Source organism: Nannospalax galili, unplaced genomic scaffold (assembly GCF_000622305.1).
Source record: "Nannospalax galili isolate Female #2095 unplaced genomic scaffold, S.galili_v1.0 scaffold160, whole genome shotgun sequence".
Taxonomy (NCBI): Eukaryota; Metazoa; Chordata; class Mammalia; order Rodentia; family Spalacidae; genus Nannospalax; species Nannospalax galili.
Window position 1 is genome coordinate 2,554,332 of NW_008346900.1, and position 19,316 is coordinate 2,573,647.

The following is a 19,316-nucleotide window of genomic DNA, read 5'->3' on the forward strand; positions in this document are numbered from 1 at the left end:
ATGGAGTAACTTAGGGAAGTTTGCTGAGCCAGTTCAAATAGATGCAGGCAATACAAAATTACACACAAAAAATAAAATATAAAAATTAAAAAAAATCTAGCACTTTCCTATACAGTTCAACATACACACCGGAATTACTCCAAAGAAATAATATGCCTACAATTTGTGCAAGGCAGCTTTATTCATAATAGACTTATGAAGTAGGAAAACTTAGAAACCACCCCAGTGTCCAACATGTGAATGGACAGGAACAGAGAATATGACTGTTATTCAATGGAAAACACTTAGCAACTCAAGTATGACATAGATGAATCTCAAAAACATCATGCCGTGTAGACGGATAGGTGGCTGATGTCCCTAATTTCAGCACTCGGCTGAGGAATGATCCAAGTTCCAGACCAGATCTGTCTACAGAGTGAAACAGTTTCAAACAACAAAATCAGTGTGTGAATAAGTCACCGGAGACTATGTTTTTTCATGTTTCTATTTATACGAAGTTCTAGATCTGGCAAAAATGTTGGGACAGAAACTCCAATAGCTGATGCACGAGGGAACACGTCACTGATGACGATGTCAAATATATACATTTGACAAAATGCCTCACTGTACGTTTTGTTGCGTGTACGTTTGATCTTAAAAAATTTTTTTTTTACTTATTATTTTTATTTATGTGTATGAGTGTATTGCCTGCGTGTATGTGAGTACACCCGTGTCGTGCAATGCCACGGAGGTCAGAAGAGGGCTTCGGATTCTCCTGGAACTGGAGTTAAGGACGGTTCGTAGACTCCATGTGGGTGCTGGGAATTGAACCTGGGTCCCTCTGTAAGAGCAGTCAGCGCTCTTAACCGCTGGGCCATCTTTCCAGCCCCTTAAAATGTGTAGCCCAGACTGGCCTCGAACTCGTGATCCTCCCACCTCGGCCTCTTCAGAATATCCTACCGGCGTGCGCCACCACAACCGGCGTACGTTTGATTTTTATCTCAATAAAAACGTTCATTCTTGATCACTTCGAAAGTCACACGGACCCATGAGGATTGGCAAACAAATGGCTCAAAGTAACAAAACCCAAAACCACTAGCAGCCAACTCCAGTGACCTAACCATAACGGCTTCTAAGGTCTACGTTCATCCACCCGCTCGGTGTTCGAGATGCGGGTGGCCGCCGGCAGTTAGTTCCCTGCTCCTCACCCCGGGTGCCTTGGCGCTGTGGCTCCCGCCCGTCTCCTCCGCCATCCCCGGACCAGCCTCGCCAGGGTTCGGATGCTGCGAGCCGAGAACTTCACAGCCGCACCGCACAGCGAAGCACTCTGGACGCTCTTCCGGCCTCCGGCACGGAGGTGGAAGTCCCGCCCCTCAGGCCTCCCAAGAGGCCTTGCGAAGCGCGACGTAGCCGGAAGCTGCTGGCGGCTGGTGGGCGATCCCGGCTTTTGGTCCAGCTCGGCCGCCCTGCCTGTCTCGAGCTCTGAGGCCGTGCTCGGTCTGCAGGTTAGAGCGCTGCCTGGATCCCGGGACTCGCGGACCCGCATTCCCCGGGCCTTCCGGTCCTTCGATTCCGGTGCACCCGGTCCCCGATATCGCGGCTCCAGGCCTACGGTCTCCTAACACCCCGACTCGCCGACGCCCCTGGTCCCGGAGCCTTCAGCCCCGACTCCCCAGGCTTCTGGTGCCCCCGGTCTCCCGACCTCCTATTTCTCGGTCCCCCGGCCCCGCGGCGCCCGCAGGCCCCCCAACTTTTGGATCCCGGTGCGTGGCAGCCCCCTTGCGCTCGCAGACCTCCCCGCCACCGCCAGCCCAGACCCCACGACCTGGTGTTTACACGGCCCTGCGTGTCCCCTTCAGCACTCTGCTCACCCGGTCTGCATAGTCCAGTCGGCTGGGAAAGGCCCACTGCTTTTCACCGTCGAAAGGTCTGTCTGGACGTGCCAGGAAGCCTCAGCTCGTTTGGTCGCTCTCCTTGGCTTCTGACGTGAGTACCCTGCCAAGGAAGAAGCGGGGGGGGGGGGGGGGGACACGACGACACAAAACCAGGCTCCTAAAGTTTTTCTCAGTTTTGCTTGGATTTAGAACTGTGCTTACTGGTTGTCCTCCTAAGGCCACCACGGTCATCAGTTCTCAGAAGTAATTCTACTCTGTCCCAGGCTTCCTGTTCCTGCTGTACTGTGTTGACAGTTGCAGAGGCAGGGCTCCTAACTGTGGTCCTGGGTAAGGTAGCTCTTACATGTGGTTCAGAAATAATTTGTTCTTCAGGACAAGGAAACACATTGTTCTTAGACATGGGTTTTGTGTGTGCTCTGGGCAGTTCTGAGAGGTGATTAATATATTTCCCTGGCCCTCATGCTTACAGCCTTAGGGCAGAGCCATGCCCTTAAATGTCGATTTTGATCTCAGAGGTTCAGCTAGTGTGCCCCAGCATAAGGACCAAGTGCTCTGTAGTCTGATGTGTGGCTTAGTGAAGTCTGAAAATGTTCTCATTTGCTTCAGTATTTACTGAAGTTATGTCTACTTAAAGGATGACTGTTCCATCTTGATTCCAGTTCTTAAAAATTCTTAGAGATAGGTAAGATGGATTAGCAGGTCAAGGTACTTGCCATCAAGTCTGACTACTTGAGTTTGGTCCCTGGAACTTACAGGGTAAAGAGATACCTAGCTACCACAAATTGTCTTTTGACCTCTACACAGGTGTTGTGTACACACACACACACACACACACACACACACGAAATAAATGTAAAATAAAGAGTTCCTGAACCATTTTTTGAGCTGTATTTGTGCTGATGAAAGTCAGGAGATACTTGTTTTCATGTTATTAAACAGCATTTCAGATGACTAGGGTGTGCCAAATATGAGAGAGTTCCTTATAAATCTAAGCCAAGGCATTTACTTTCCCACATTTCCTCCTTCCAGTAGCTTCAGCCTTATTTTACACAGAAATTCAGAGTTACCTCATCTGATCCTAACTGCTGCCTTCTTTGCTTCTGATGTGTGGTAGTGACTACTGGAGGGCAGGCACAGTGCTTTGGACAGTGACAGGACTGATGCAGAGATCTGTATTGGTGTTGACGACTGCAGTTCATGAGCTATTGGAGAAGAATGTGTTCTTAGGGCTTTGTAAACTCAGACCTACCAGGGTCTCTCCAGATACTCTAAACCACCTTGAGCTGTACGTGAGTAGATGCCTGGAGAGATGACTGCTGCCTGAGTAAATCAGGTCAGGGCCTGAGTTCTATATGCAGGAGCCTATGTTTGGGTGTTCATAGTTTTAGAACTTTTTTTTGGCATAGAGTTGCAGAGTAGAAGGAAGCTAGAGAGAACTTAGGATTTAGTTTGAAACAGTTATAGAAACAAATACTTCTTTTTAAATTTTTTTTATTATTTTCATTTTATGTGTATGCATGTATTGCCTGCATCATGTAGGTAAGTGCACCCATGTCGTGCAATGCCTGCGGAGGACAGAAGAGGTTGTTGGATTCCCTGGGACTAGAGTTACTGACAGTTGTTAGCTGCCATGTGGGTGCTGGGATTTGAACCTGGGTCTTCTGCAAGACCAGTTGGTGTTCTTAACTGCTGCACTATCTCTCCAGCCCCAAGAAACAAATACTTCTTAACATAAAACTGCTTAAAAGGGGTCCTAGTCATGCTAAGAGGTCAAGATGCAGGAGAATTGGTAGGTTGAAAGTCAAAATTCCTTTTGGTGAACACCATTTTTCTGCAGACTTAAATGGAAAGCGATCAGGAGACAGTACTGAAAACCTATAGCTTCTGTCACTTAAGAGAATACTTACACTTTCTGTATATATACTGCCCTGTGGGTTAGAGGGAGCAGCATATGGTAGGTCCATTAAGAAGGATGAACTCTGGAAAGACCACATGTTGGTGGGCTGGCAAAAGGAGATGGCTAGAGGCCCGAGGTCCTCCTCCAGTCCCCTCAGTGCAGGTATAGGCAGAAACAGTGTGGTTAGTTTATAAGGGATAGGGAGATGGTTCAGTGGGTAAGAACACTTTATGTGCAAGCATGAAGACCTTAAGTTGAATTCCCAAATACCCACATAAAAGCCAGATATGACATGCCTGTAACCCCAGTGTTGGGGGATAGAGACAAGCAGATCTCAGGAGCGCACTAGCCAGCTAGCCTAGCTGAAATGGTGAGCTCCCGGTTCAGTATCTCAAGGGAACAAAGTGGAAATTGGTAGACAGTGACACTCACTGTCGTCCTCTGGCCTCTACTTTTGGGTACACATGCACACATAAGAAAGAAGGAAACGAAGGAGCGCCTCCTTGCTGCTCTCCCCACCAATTACCCTGTTCCTCGCAGTGACAGATCTGGTGGTCCGGAACCATTGTCCTTTCCTATGGCTGCACTCGCTCACCTTCATCCTTCAGATAGCCCCACAGAGGATCTAGTCACATACCACCCAGCACCATTGCCAGGGACGCTTCCTTGCCCCTTGTCACAGTCCGAGGACATTCTACACCAACTTGGAGAGCTAGAGGAATGGTGGGGAGTGTAGAATGCTTTCCTCCCCACCACAGTGTTTCCCTTTCAGGCAGGGAAACAGATAACAGCCCATCTTCTTGTGCTTTGTAAGGCTACCCCTTGTGAGTTTTACTGCTAAATGACAGGGCTTTTCATCACACAGTGGCTGAACACTTACTTATGGCATTCCTAATCACTGCTGCTGTGGCCTGGAGCCTCCCCAATGAGGAGAAGCACTTCCTCAGTAGGTGGCTCTTACACTGCCCGAGGGCAGCATGTCCCACTGTCCCTTTAGAGCAGCCTGGTAGAAGATGATGTCATATTAGCATGATGTAATGTTTTTGAGCCACCGGTTCATTTTCGTACTTAGTAACCCCTTGTAAAGATTTTTTTTCCTCCTTTGTAGCAACATGGCCAGCCCAAGAACCAGAAAAGTTCTTAAAGAAGTCAGGGCGCAAGATGAAAACAATGTGAGTGTCTGCCTTCGAGCTGGGCCTGGTGGGCTGGTTATGTCCTAGTGTTAGGTGCAGTGTGGGTCTGTGTCTCCTTGGAGGGGCTGATAGCGTTGTAGGGGTGCAACCAGCTGTTCTTGGTGGTCATTGGTGTAGCTGTAGGGACTGGGGATCCTGCTGTGCTGCTCAGGTTGTGCTGAAAATGCTTAGTCTCCTTCTCGAATTTTTTCTCACATGATAAGTTCTTTCCGTTCATACCAATTTCTGAGCAGGTTCTGCCACCCCCAGCTTTGCCCTAGACCCACATTCTCTGGCCAACCTGAGCAGTCCCGTCAGACTTACTGGCACTAACTCTTTGGTCTAGTCCTTGCACATGTGGCCAGCCCCTCTTCTGCATCCTCTTGGGATATCTTTTGGGTCTTTGGGATCCTAACACTGCCCTGAGCTGCCTGGTGAATTGTATGTGGCTCCCCTTTGCAGGTTTGCTTTGAGTGTGGTGCATTCAATCCTCAGTGGGTCAGCGTGACCTATGGCATCTGGATCTGCCTGGAATGCTCCGGGAGACACCGTGGGCTTGGGGTGCACCTCAGGTCAGTGTCCTGCTACTCAGTCCATGCAGATCCCGTGTCTCTTCTACTCTCCATGTTGCGGGGACCTCCTGTCTGACAGGAAGCTTGGGGGCTGTTCTCTATCTTCTTTAGTGGCCCTCACTCCACTAACACTGTGTTCAGGCTTGTCAGCTGCTGGCCAACTTGTCTCCATGTAGCTTCTGGCTTCTGGCTTGCCACAGGAAGCACCTATTTCTGGCTCAGAATGTGAGCTAGATGGGAAAGCTACTGGGTAGCCTCATACTTGGCAATCTGATCAGTCCTCTGGTTTCTAGCTTTGTGCGCTCTGTTACAATGGACAAATGGAAGGACATCGAACTGGAGAAGATGAAGGCTGGTGGAAATGCGAAGTTCCGAGAATTCCTGGAGGCGCAGGAGGACTACGAGCCCAACTGGTCCTTACAGGACAAGTACAGTAGTAGAGCTGCGGCACTTTTTAGGGATCAAGTAAGGACTGGTCTACCTTGCTTCCCACGTACATGCACACACAAAATATGTACGTACTTTCATGGCGGCCAGAATGTAGCTTTAGTGGCTCTGGGAGGCAGGTTTCTTTTCTCACTTGGGACATCTGTGGATGCCTCATCCAGGTCAGGTTCTTCCTGCCCAGAGGGAAAGTAAATGGCCCATAATTAAAAGGAAAAATGGATCAGTGAGTATGGTTCCTCTTAAGATAGCTTAGCTACAGAGGCTCTAAGAAGTCAGGCAGCCCTTAGATCAGGGGCCAAATAAGGAGTCCTTCTATGTTTGAAGTTGGAGCCACGCTGGCCAGTAACTAATACTTATTCTCACAGTTTGTGGGAGATCTGGTCTATGGCCCAGTAGTACTGGCATTTGGGGTTGGATGTGTTTGAGTAGATGGTACACCTCCTAATCTATTTTGGGTCCTTTTGTTAGGTTGCCACTCTGGCAGAAGGTAAAGAGTGGTCTCTGGAGTCATCACCTGCCCAGAACTGGACTCCACCTCAGCCCAAGATGCTGCAGTCCACTGCCCACCGGTAGCTCCTCTGGCCTGGTCAGACCTCCACTCTAGCCTCACTTTAGTGGTAGCTCATAGAAACCATACTTCTACCACTCGTGGAAATAGCTCCACTTGTGAGCTGTTCCCTGAGATCAGAGTGAAAAATAGCTTTTTAAAACTATGGAAACAGTACAGACTTTTAGTAAATGAAGAACTATCTACTCAGTGAAGATACATCTGAAATAAGTAGCATCCCCCATGTGTGGGAGGGTTGGCACTTCTGGCAGGTGTGTCATGCAGCCCCAAGAACAGCAGCCTGGGAATATAGGTAGTGTTTTTTTGGCATATGGTCACTTCGTGAGTCATCCCATAGTGCAGGCCCCAAGGTGGTGCAGGTCCTTGGTGCACACACCAAGTTCCACTGTGGGGAAAATCCCCTCTGGAGACTGAAAGCGAATGAATGGGGCACAGGAAGCTACTGTGCACTGGTGACAACACCTCCTCTGTCCCCATGTCCTGCAGGACCTGATCAGAAGGTCCTCCTGTCACCAATGGCTTAAGCCTATTTCCTGACCCTGATCCCTTGCTGCCTTTCCTGGCTGTCACAGAACCCACTGTCAGATGCTGCTAGGCTGTGAGGTGGGGAACTCCTGAACTTTCAGCAGCTATGTCCAAGCATCCCGTGGGCCAGAGCTGGTACTAGCTTGACTTCAGATGTTATATGAAGGCCCCTGCCACACAGACCTTGTGGTTTCAGTTGGTGGTGTTGAGGCCTTGCACACCTCCTAGTGCTGGCCTCATTGACATTCTGTTTTCCATTTCAGACCCTCTGGGCAGCCACAGAATGTGACTGCATCTGGGGACAAGGCTTTCGAAGACTGGCTGAATGATGACCTGGGCTCCTATCAGGGGTAAGGTCACTCAAGCCAGAGATAGTGACAGTTGGCTGGGGGCATCTTTGGCTACACTGCAGGGGTTTAGTCCCTTGGGTTAGGGTTCTTTCCTTTAGGATGAGGTGGGCCTGCTCTTCCTGTGTGCTTTCACAGTGTGTATAACCCAGAGTCTAATTGTGGCAAGGCCCAGATAACCCAGGTTTGAATGTGGAGAAAATCCAATACTTAAAGACAATGCATTTTCTTCCTGGAATCTGCCTGGTCTGTAAATGATGCTTGATGCTTCCAGTAACCCCAGTTACTAAGTTTGGGTCTTGCTGGGGACACTCGGGTGATGTGATGGAAAGTATCTGCATAGCCTTTGTGCCGCTTGTCACAAATGCAGTGTCCTGTGATGGGGAGGTGGCCCCTCCTGTGGAGGTGAGGATCGTGGTTGAGGAGTGGCAAGGTTTGTGACCGAGACTGGTGTGTCTTTGTTCCCTTCTAGGGCACAGGAAAATCGCTATGTGGGGTTTGGGAACACAGTACCACCTCAAAAGAGAGATGACGACTTTCTCAACAATGCAATGTCATCCCTGTACTCGGTAAGGATGCCTAGGTTGTACAGAGTGCCCTGTGGCAGACCTAGCCAGAGAGATTGCCTAGTACTAACCAGGGAGGACCCATTATGGCAGTGTGGACAGTCCTGGGGTATTCGCTCTTTGTTTGGTCTGATCACAGGACCCTTTGTACATTCAGTGAAGAGTTCTCTTTTAAAAATATAACTTGCTGGGCATGGTGGCACATGCCTTTAATCCCAGCACGCGGGAGGCAGAGGCAGGCAGATCTCTGTGAGTTCGAGGCCAGCCTGGTCTCCATAGTGAATCCAGGCCAGCTGGGGCTACAGGGAGACCCTGTCTCAAAAAGACGAAAAAGAAGAAAAAAAAAAAGTAACTTGCTTTGTTCATAGTTCAGATGTATTCAGCCACTTAGCAACTCTGGCCGTAAAACATATATTTCAAATATATGCCAAGGTAGAGTCCTCAAAGAACGGAAGATATTTAAAAAATATATTTTATTATTTTTATTTTTATTTCATGTGTATGAGTGTATTGCCTGTATGTTTGTCAGTGCACCCATGTTGTGCAGTGCCCACAGAGGTCAGAAGAGGGTGTCGGATTCCCCTGGAACCAAAGTTATAGATGGCTGTTAGTGACCACGTGGGTGTTAGGAATGGAACCCGGGTCCTCTGCAAGAGCAGCCAGTGCTCTTTAAGTGCTGAGCCATCTCTCCAGTTCCAGAACTGAAGGTTTTTGATGAAGCCTGCATAGCTGTCCTTTCCAGGGCATGTGTTGTGCTCAGTGGGAAGCTGACCCAGCCTCCTGGCCCCTGTGCTGGGTAGGCCAACCCTGGAGACAGAGCCTATGGAGAGACAGGACCCAGGGCTGCCCAAGTGCTGCCCTCTCCTACAGTGTGGTGTTTGGCTTTGAGGATATCTGCCTGTTTTCAGGGCTACTTCTGGTCACCTGGAAGCTCCAGATCAGATGTTTTGGGCTTGCTTTTCCAAGGAAACTAAACTTTTCTAGGCTATTTATTTTCTGTGTTGTAGTCTGCTGTAATCACAATTGCAAGCACCCTGAGGGACCAGCAGGGGTTGCTGTGAAGTGGCATTCATTCATGGATACTACAAGTGAAAAGATGAGGAAGGGCTTTTTATACTGATACCAAATCCTCAGAATATACTAAGTACAAATAAGCTGGGTGCAGAAGAGGGTGGATGCCCTGTGTGAGCAGGGACAGAACAAAGGAGTCTGCTTTCTTACCTATGGCCTGTGTGCACAGAGTCTGGACTGACAGGCACAGATGGGAGACTGATGCTGCCTTCTTTAAACCATGAACATTTATTCCTCAGTGAATGAATTTCTTTTTCTTTTCTATTTTTCTTTATTTATTTTTTGGTGAGATAGGCTTTTCCTTGTAGCCCTGAGTATCCTAGAACCCATATAGGGGCTGGCCTGCTTCATTCTCCTGAATGTTGGAACTAAAGTCATGAACCACATCTGGCTAAAACATTTTTTAAAACTAAAGCTGGGCATGGTAATGCACACCTGTAGTCCCAGCACTGGGAAGGCTGAGACAGGAGAATTGTAAGTCTGAGGCCAGCCTGGGTACATAGTGAGAGCCTGTCTCAAAAACAAAGATTTGTTTAAAACTGCCCTCTTTGCCCCCAAAGAGCACCACTGTTAGCTCTTAGGAGGTTCAGCATGCGTGTAGAGTGGTCTGGGAGGGTGACATACAAGGCTTTGGTGGCTGCAGTCACTTTTCCTGCGGTTACACTTGTCTTTCTTGAGGGCAGAAAAGCTTAAAGCCTGTTGTGGAGTTTTCTTCATAGTCCCTTTCCATTAGTTTTGAATCTGTCTTCTCCGCCTTCTGCTGATGTCCTCTGAGGAAGACAACTGAAAACAGATGTCTCCTAGAGTGTAGGGTTCCTCTACACTCCCTTTAGGGGAAAGAGCCAGGTGTAATTTAAGTGAGGTATTTCTATAGTGAAGTAGAATTAATGTACCTTAGCAGGTGTGGGGGGGTAACCTTAAATTTAGAGGGAGGCCTGTGACCCCTGCCTACCCACTATCTGTTCGTCTGCGGGAGGCAGGGAGGAGTAAGTAAAGAAGTGAACTAGCTCAGCAGACTCCCTGTGTGTCTGCCATGAGGCCTGTCAGCCTTCCTGTGCTCAGGGTTGGTGTTTGAGTCCTTCGTCTTAGGAAGGACAGTGCTGATGGCAGACTATGCTGCAACTGGTGAGGGGGCATGTGGATACTGCAGCACCTGGCTGCCTCTGGCTGTTCATAGGAGTTGCTGGGATTAGAGATGCCCTCTGTGGAGCCCTCCTGTGCTGAAGTATCAAGGGTGTGGCACAAACAGTCTGGGAAAGCCATGCCCAATGATTCTCTGTTGCCTCCTTAGGGCTGGAGCAGTTTTACAACTGGGGCGAGCAAGTTTGCCTCTGCAGCTAAGGAGGGCGTAAGTAACTGAGATTCATACCATTCCACACTGGCTTAGGGTCCTTTCACACACAGGTCTCCACCTGCTAGCAGACAGGCCTGAGCCTTTGTTCACTGCAGGATGGCCAAAGAGCCCTTGCTATGCAGAAGTTATTTCTCTTATGTGTCAGAGATAAGCTGTCTGCAGAGATTGATGTGCCCTCATGACGGTGGGGATAGACTGGATCCCTAGAAAATAGATGGTGGGTACTGGTGCCTGAATTTCTGCCTCCTGGTCTTCGGAGTAGTGTTGGAATACCCTAGCTCCTAGCTCACTCACTTTTGCTTAAAATGAAAGGAGAATTCAAGGGTCTAATTGGGACAGACTGTGCTTTATGGGGAGCATGTCTGGCTCTGGCAGTGACCTGGCAGGCACAGATGGGAAGTCAGATGGTACTGCCAGGAGCAATGACTTGGGATCTGGGGCTGGGCTATGTGGCCATGGTCCTAAGAGGAACAGGGATAGAGGTAGCTTGGTCCACTGACCCAGAGCAAACAGACCAGCAGTGCCCACAGCCATCCAGACAAGCTGGAAGCCACTGAATCTGCTCTCCCTGTCCATTTGCTATGGAGCTGTTGCTGGCTGCTCCCTAGGTCTGTGTTTCCTCATCCCTAGAAAGGCTGGTGCCAGGAGAGATCTGGTTACCTTCCAAAAGCCTAGGCATCTATAGACAGGTCTGTCTTTCCTCGCGTGTCAGCAGTTGGGGTGCCAGGCAGCTGCATGTCTAGATGTGCTGGGTACTGAGCTGCCCCATGTTAGGCAGGTAGAGCCTGGGGCAGCTACTGGGCCCAAGTGTATTCTAACCCTAGCAGTCTGTCTACCTATCCCAGCATCTGCCAAGGCAGGCCTCCCTGCAGCAACTTAGCCTCTCAGAGCTGTGGGTGGTTGCTAGGAATGAGTCCTGGAATTGACCCCACCCCGTCCTCACAGGAATGAAGCCTTATGACCAGGGTTAAGATCTTTGGCTGAAAAATTCTCCTTTTGTTTTTTTCTTTTAGGCTACAAAATTTGGATCCCAAGCAAGCCAAAAGGTAAAAAGAGGAAGCTTTTATCCCCTGATACGTTTTAAAACTCTTGAGTCTGATGTCACATGGAGTGTCTAGAAGTGCCCTGGGCTGGGAGCTCAGGCCCAGGTCCTAGTGCAGAAGTGCTCTTCTTCTGCCCTCGTGCATCGGTGTGGCTACCTCAGTGCCTGCAGTTGCTAGAACAAGAGGCTTCTGCTGCTCAGGGCCTTCCTGTCCACCATAGCCAGTGATAGGCATGAAGCCATTGTGCCCTAGCTGCCTCGTATGGAAAGGATTGTGTAGGCCGTGGCTTTCAGCCTTGAGTTGCTTGGTTGAGAAAGGTGTCACCACAGGCCCACTGGGTGACTTGATTTGTGTGTATTGAGCTGTGGCAGCCTCAGGCTTGCTGATTTTTCTTCCAAACTTGAGTGTAAGTTGTCAGGAGGTACTCAGGGCTCTGGTGGACTCTCCTTCATTGTGCAGTGGGTAGGGTTTCAGGACCTGTCCTGTGCCCTGCATGAGGAGGCAAGTTCTCACAGGCCATGTGGCCCTGCGGCGGCCTACAGCACTCTACATTTGAACACTTCCCACCTTGCAGCCCTAGCGATCCACCTCCTTGGTTGCCTTGGAACTTCTAAGTCAGGCTTCTGAGGCATATCATGGGTTCTAGACTGTGGTAAGTTTAGAACAGAGAAATACCAATGCCAGGAACTGAAGCAGACTGTTGTGGGTCTGGTGCAGCCATTAGAAACAGTTCAAGATAGTTGTGGTGGTACACAGCTCTAATCCTGGCAGAGCCAGGGTTGGTGGCACACACACACCTTTAATCCCAGCACTTGGGAGGCAGAGGCAGGTGGATCTTTGTGAGTTCAAGGTCAGCCTGGTCTACATAGCAAGTTCCAGGCAAGTTGGGGCTACAGGGAGACCCGGTCTCAAAAAGACCAAAAGAAAAAAAGTTCAGGTGAAGGGTTTGTTCTTTAGTGCTTCTGGGTGTTATTAACCCTGCTCCCACCACCTGCTTTTTCTCTGTAACTGCCTTCATGCCATCTGGGTCAAGTTTTGGGGTTACAAGCAGCAGCCAGAGCCGGTAAAACCTTGCGCCTGCTGGTGCATGCTGCCCTGCATATGCTGAGAATGTGCTTTGCTCCAGTTGTGTCTCCCCTCATGCATTGGTCACCTGTGTGCTGCACCTGTACCTCCCTGGCCTGTTGGATGGAGAGCTCATCTTCCCCAAGATCCACAGTCCAGCTATTGCCAGAGCAAGGCCAGCTGGGCCTGGGGAGACCTGGGAAGAAGGGCTGCTTAGCTCAGTTTTCATTTCATGCCTTAATATCTCAAACCAGGTAACTCCTGGAATCACACCCTGCTCAGAAGGTGCCTTCCTATGTTAAGGATTTTTCTCCTTCATCTGACGTTGCCTTGAGGTGAAGGCCTGAGCATGTCCATAGGTATTTCATAGCTTCATGGCCGCTGTGTGGTGGAACCAGGCAGGAAAGGCTGTGCCTTTCCCCTCTGCCTTTCTACCCCAAACTCTTCCCCATCCCTCCACCCATCCTTCCCTGCAGACTCCTTCTCCTTCAGGTAAAGCTCAGTACCTGTTCTGGGGAATGGCGGGGCAAGTGCTTGCAGTCAGTAAGCACATCCTTCTGACTTGTGATCTGGAGCCAAAACTGCTATAACCGTTGTGAGGGAGCTTCCTTCACCTCATGGTTCCTCCATTCTGGTGTCAGTTCTGGGACCCTGCTTCCCCATGCATATCCACATCCTGCTGCCTTCCTTTCTGTTGACAAAGCCTGTGCTGCCCTGTGATGACTGACTAGCAGTGAATGTTGCTGTGTGAAGCTCATGCAACATCCCTTTCTACAGGCTTCAGAGTTGGGCCACAGCCTGAATGAGAATGTCCTCAAGCCTGCACAGGAGAAGGTATGGGTAACACCCAACAGTTGAGGTGCTCATCTCACTGAGCCCTTAATTTCTTGGGAGATGGGTGTGTTTGGGATCAGCAAGACCCCGCCTCTACCTTTCTCTAGTCCAGGTAGCCCTGGGCCCCTCAGTCTTCCCACTAAGCTCTAAAGGGCCTCCCCGAGCCTGTTCTTCCTTCTGTTCCACTCTGTTGATGGGCAGTGACACCAGTCCTCTTCAGAAGGATGTAAGCCCTGGGAAGGATCACCAGTCCCATCCTCCTTCACAACAGAAGCCCTGGTAGCAGATAGTTTGTCCAAGAAAGCACGGGGTCTTCCTTGTAGTGATGAGATCTTGTGAGGCTGGACTATCTGGAGGAACTTAGTGTGACAGGTCTCTCTGCACTCTGAAGATTCAGTCCCCCTAATGATGCTCTTTAAATCATGCAGGTGAAAGAGGGAAGGATTTTTGATGATGTGTCCAGTGGGGTCTCTCAGTTGGCATCCAAGGTAGGGCCACCTTGACTTGCAACACAGCCAAAGCCAGTCTCCACATTCCAGGCACTGGAGCTCCACAAGGGCCTGAGCCAGCTGTGGCAGTGGCCCCTGCCCTCTGGTTTCTGAGGGTTTGAGGAATATGGAAACAGCTTGGCTTGTGGGGACTCGGCAGCTACTAACCTGTTTCTCCTCTGTCTTGCTGCCATTGGCCTGTCCCTTGGTAAGTGCTAATGCTGAAGTGCTGACACTGTTGCTAGCTGCTGCTGGTCCTGTAACACTCTCAGAGCCTGTGGGAGTGGGCTTGTTGGGTTTCCCAGTATGAGGTACCCTGGTGATGTGGGATACCTGCTGGGCTCCTGCTGGGCACAAGGTCTGTGGTGACCTACAGCTCACCACCAAAATGTTGACTGTGACATGGGAAGGCAATACCTTTTCTCCATGTGCTATTGTCCCATCTGTCACAGCAGATACTTCTGCATGAGGAAGGCAGGGAGCGCTGTTCCCAGCAAACCAAGCAGCTAACATCTTATGTGGCCTCAGCACCACTGCTGTTACTGTGCATGCATGTGTGGCGTGTGTCTGTATGTGACACTCTTCAAAGTTTTGTCCAGGTTTTCTCAGCCAGGCACCATCCATTTCTGTTTGTGTCAGAACCAGAGGTGCTATTTGGAGTGGGGCCCCAGCTTCTTTTCATGTCTTCTTCTAGGTCCAGGGAGTTGGCAGCAAGGGATGGCGTGATGTCACCACCTTCTTTTCTGGAAAAGCTGAAGATCCTTCAGATAGGTAAGCCATGTCCCTACCCCAGACTGTGTCCCTTGGGCTCCCAGAGAGATAGCTAGTGTTCTGGTCCAACAGTCTACCCAGAACTATGTACACAGGCCTTTACTAGAGGCAAAGGGGTACAGTGTCTGCCCTCTCACCCTCTGACTGCCAGGGCCCCTGGCTCATGGGCAAAAGGCTGCATTCTTTTTCTTCAGTGCTCTAGTAAATATGCTCCAGTTTGGACATTTTAGAAATTGTGATGGATGAAAGTGGATTGAAGTAGCAGGGAGCACTCAGTCCCTTCTGAAAGTTTTGATCCCCTTGATACCAGGGTGGAGCCTTACCTCAAGGCCAAGTTTACTCTGTTACGAAGTAAGAGAAAAAGTTCTCCCTCCTGGTAGGATACTCTTACCCATCAGAGTGGCCAGGAAGTGCTTCACAGGGCCTGGCAACCTCTGTCCAGGCAGGTAGAGAACATGAGTCTTCTGTGGGCACTGGACACAGTGATGGGGGTTTAGGGTTCTAAATGTGACCTAGGCTTGTGGAATGTTGGGGCTTATTCTCTAGGACTCCTCAGACCTGGGCAGGTTGGGTACCCTGAAGGACATAGGCAGCACAAGTATCTTGTTTCTGTGACTATTGAGAATTCCTCCCTCTTTGTATAGACCCCTAGAGGCCCACAGCTACCAAAACAGCAGTGGGGACAACTTCCAGAACAGCACCATAGACCAGAGCTTCTGGGAGACCTTCGGGAGTGCTGAGCCTCCCAAGGCCAAGTCCCCAAGCAGTGACAGCTGGACCTGCGCAGATGCCTCAACAGGGAGGAGGAGCTCAGACAGCTGGGATGTGTGGGGCTCAGGTTCTGCATCCAACAACAAGAACAGCAACAGCGATGGCTGGGAGAGCTGGGAGGGGGCCAGTGGGGAGGGCAGGGCCAAGGCCACCAAGAAGGCGGCACCATCCACAGCTGTCGACGAGGGCTGGGACAACCAGAACTGGTAAGGCCCCTGTTGCACCCTGGCCCCAGCCCTCCTGGGTGACTGCTGTGTTTGCACTTTACCCTTCTCGTTCCTCCTTCATTTGATCTCAGTGTGAAGACAGTGGCTCAGGCGGGACTTGAGTCGGTGCTGCCTGCCTGGTGCAGGGTGGCTTTCTCCAAGGCCTCAGGGGACATGTCATCTACCTGCCTCTCAGGTCCTCTGAGCAGCCTTGCTGGACTCAGGGTTCTTGGGACCCAGGCACTGTCTCTGCAGCCTCAGCATGGGCTGAGACTGCAGCCCTGTATAATGTTGTCAGCCAAGCCAGACGTCTGCTTTCGTTGAAATGTCTTAAAAACTAAAGATTTGCTCTAGTTGCTTTTTTCTTCTTGAAGAAAATGCCTGGAGTCTTAAAGCTGGAAATGAAATGACAGAAGCAATACTGGAGCTCGCACTGCCACCAACACCCTCACCCAAGTCCACGTCCTGTGGCCTGTGCTGTGAAACTCTCCTTGTGACCCTCTGCCTTCCCCGCATCAGCCTGTTCGGTCCTCAGTTTGATGGGACAAACCCGCCACAGATGGCCACACGTGGCAACATGGGCTCCTGCTCTCCCTGGACACCAGACTTGAACTTGACCAACCCTGGACAGCTCAGACATGAGGAAAAAAGGAAAGGGGCTGGGAGTAGTCTCCGCAGATTTGCCTCCTGTTCTGGTGTTGGGGAGCATGAGCATGAGAAGGTGGGCCTGATGAGTCGATGACCACTACCAGGGTCAGGGCATCTGACGGGGACCCTCCATATAGGCAGTTTGCCGTGTGTTATGCCCGGGCTTTGTTCTACCCTGGGTGCTGCAGGGTCAGACGCAGGTGAGTGCACCTGGTTGTCTGCTCAGCATGCAGCTGCCCCTCCAGCCGGCCCTATCTGACCCTGTGGACTTACGGAACACTGCAGATGAGGTCTACTATGTGATGTCAGTGGTTGGATCCCTGAGTGCTATGTGCTATGGCTGGAGAGCCCAGCTGGGTCTCTGTCTCCTTAAACCCATTCCTGTCTGACCCTCAGTTTGACCAGCAGTGCATGACCTGAAGCTCCGTGTGGTTTGTTTGCTCCTACCTGCTGGGGTTGAGCTGTTTATGGTACCACTGGGAGCCATCTGGGTCCAAAGGCTTGTGCTTGGCCCACCTTGGTTATTTATGGTTCTCTCAAATAGGTGGTCCTTAGTTGGGGAGCCCTCTTGAGTGCCTTCTCTTCATGTGGACAGGCTACTTCTCAGTGGCCAGGTCTCAAGACATTTCTGAGCCAGGCAGGCAAGTGGAGATACCTAGGACTGGTCACTGAGGGAGCAGCCACAGGTGGATAAGGTCAGAAGTCAGGCTTAGGGTGAGAAGCCACAGGGGTAGATGGGAGCCCACAGAAGGCCGGTCAAAATCCAAGGGGAGCTGAGCATGAAGGAGGGACCTTTACTGGGTGCTGGTATATCCCTAGACCTGAGAACCTGATTCAGTAGGTGCAAAATAGCATGAGGTTGGGTGGTCTAAGGGCAGTGGAATCTACTCTTGGTTCTTATCTGGAGGCTGCTTGCCTTGGGTCATGTTGGGAGTGGGGAATGGCCCCAGCTCCCTCTGGTACTATATTCAGTAAATGGAAAGATTGCATGTTTCAAGGCTTGTTTTAGCAGCTTATCATGGAGTCCTCTAGACTACATCCATGACCTCTCACAAGAGGATGGATGGGGACCCCAGGGCAAGGTGCCAGGGCTTTTGGCTGTTTCTTGCCTTTATATGAGATGCTTGCCAGACAGCATCCCACAAACACCCTAGAGGTCTGCTTCCCTTGGGCACAGGTGAACACAGCTGTGGCAGGCACTTTTGGATTGGACTCCAGAGAGGCAAGGATTATTGGGGGGCACAGAGAGGTGACCTGACAGTCCAGGGGAGGCCAACTGTCTCCCATTCCTCCTGGGAGGCCTCATTACACTGTAGGCCACATTGACTGGAGCTAACCTAACAAGGGGCTGAGCTGCTGTTCTAGGTGACCAGTAACTTGGAAGGTGGGGGAAGAGATGTCCAGTGGCCCTCAGTCTGGGCCTTGGGTGGACAGTAACTGCTGGGGCTAGTTAGGGGTAGGGTCTGACCCACAGCCTGATAGTAGGGGATAGGGAGATTAGACAGCACTAGTGAACAGGTGTGATGAAGTGGCTAAGAGACTCAGAATGTTACTGAGTCTTGATGGTTATGTAAAGAAAGGTACTAACCCAGTGTGCCCACTGGTTTGGCTAGTACCTTGGGCAGGAAGTTTGGAGCAGAATGATTTGAGATGCATACTTCTGGTGGTCCATCAGGTCAGCTGGCCCCTTAGAGTTAAAGTCTACCCTCCCTGTAGCTAACTAGAGGCTAAGACCAAGCTTCAACCAGTCAAGCACCAACCTCATGCAGTACACTTGGCCTGGGACCCTGTACCTTTATTAACATGACTATTTGACCCTAAAGCACCGTCCATGCTCACACAGCCAGCTGTATAGCCAGGCATCTCCTGGCTAAGGCTAACAAGATAGATGTCAGAGACCGCCAGCATCAACAAGGGTGTGGAGGGACTCTGGAGAGAACCCCACCACCCAAGTTCCTGAGAATGAGCAGGCCCTGGGGCACATGCAGGTGGGGTCTTGTTTGAGCAGGGGGCAGCTAGAGGGAAGACTGACCATTCTGTTTTTAGTCCACAAGGGGTTGCAGTGGGTTGGGGGTGGTATGCTTACACAACACTCCATTTCTTGGGCTAGGAGAAGCAAGAGCTCTGATTGGTGTAAGGGCTTCCAGAGCACCTTCATGCAACATGAGGTGAAAGGCACAGGTTAGCCCACACGGGACAGTGCAGAGAGCTAGGGGGTTTATTGAGTATGCATGTGTTCTCAGATGCCTGTGATCTGGCCATGTACATGTGCCACACATGTACCTAGAGATTACCGGGATGAGCTCCTTCACCTGACCGTGGTTAAGACCAGGAATTAGGAACTCTGAGCATTGTGTCAATAAACAGGCTGTGCCTCCCTTGAATGGATTACAGATTGGTCATTGACCAGGACTGCCTGGAGCCATGTGTAACCCTGGTGTCTCCTGGCAAGGGTAGCCTGGTGGGAGCAGTGGCTGTGAATAAGCAGCAGTCAGGGCCCAGTCCCCAGGAGGGGATTCAGCTCAGAGAAGCGCTTAGGGAGGAGGTGTCAGGCACAGACATTAGTAACCCTTGGTTAAGTGGAATACAAGTCATCTACAGTCTAGGAACACAGGATGGGAAGCTTGGATCCCCATCTGTCCTCAGGGCAACCTAGTAGGGAGGCTTACAGGGTCCTGCAAGAGAGGAAAGGCTGACAGACTTGTACAGCTCTGGTACTGTTGGGCTCCTGAGCTAAGCTGGAGTTGAGGGTGGGGTCAGTGCTGGCTGGGAACAGGCAGGGCTTTGAGCTGGGTAAAGATTGGTGAGTTGGGTCAGGGTGGAGTTGTCAAGGCTGGGACTGCCGGGATCCATGGGAGTCCCTAGGCAGGCTGAGCCAGGAACCATGCCTTTAGGTAGAAACTGGGGGCCTGTTTTCCAAGCCTGGTTAGCTGGGCCAGTCAGTACACAGTTGGCAGGACCTAGACTGTGGAGATGTGTTGGGAGGCTGTGCTGGGGGCAGAGCTTACCTAAGCTATGCAGGTGAGAGTGGATCAGGAAGATGGTTGGTGCAGGGGTGTCCCAGGTAGGGGCAGTGTGGGTATGGGATTGAGCCTAT

The 19,316-nt window shown here is 50.7% G+C and overlaps 1 protein-coding gene across 7 annotated transcripts; it reads left to right on the forward strand.

Moving 5' to 3' along the window:
• The first annotated feature begins 1,386 nt into the window (after positions 1 to 1,386).
• Arfgap1 (ADP ribosylation factor GTPase activating protein 1) lies at positions 1,387 to 18,603 on the forward strand. 7 transcript variants are annotated; one of them, XM_008843259.3, is made up of 15 exons: positions 1,388 to 1,742; positions 1,839 to 1,965; positions 4,880 to 4,943; positions 5,406 to 5,515; positions 5,809 to 5,980; positions 6,431 to 6,531; positions 7,319 to 7,405; positions 7,875 to 7,971; positions 10,331 to 10,387; positions 11,407 to 11,439; positions 12,470 to 12,499; positions 13,279 to 13,335; positions 13,764 to 13,823; positions 14,518 to 14,594; positions 15,239 to 18,603. In XM_008843259.3, the coding sequence occupies exons 3-15, from the start codon at positions 4,884 to 4,886 to the stop codon at positions 15,573 to 15,575; spliced, it is 1,278 nt and encodes a 425-aa protein (XP_008841481.1). In that variant the 5' UTR covers positions 1,388 to 1,742; positions 1,839 to 1,965; positions 4,880 to 4,883; the 3' UTR covers positions 15,576 to 18,603. The 7 variants fall into 7 exon arrangements, with proteins under 7 accessions (XP_008841484.1, XP_008841481.1, XP_008841480.1 ...); XM_008843258.3 differs by having other exon boundaries at positions 1,388 to 1,965; XM_008843262.3 differs by lacking the exon at positions 13,764 to 13,823 and having other exon boundaries at positions 1,387 to 1,965; positions 14,524 to 14,594.
• The last annotated feature ends 713 nt before the right edge of the window (positions 18,604 to 19,316 follow it).

Coding starts and splice junctions, on each gene's coding strand:
- Arfgap1 (XM_008843258.3), top strand. CDS start 4,884: ATGGCCAGCCCAAGAACCAGAAAAGTTCTTAAAGAAGTCAGGGCGCAA. Junction 4,944..5,405: donor GGGCGCAAGATGAAAACAAT/GTGAGTGTCTGC, acceptor TCCCCTTTGCAG/GTTTGCTTTGAGTGTGGTGC. Junction 14,595..15,238: donor GCTGAAGATCCTTCAGATAG/GTAAGCCATGTC, acceptor CTCTTTGTATAG/ACCCCTAGAGGCCCACAGCT.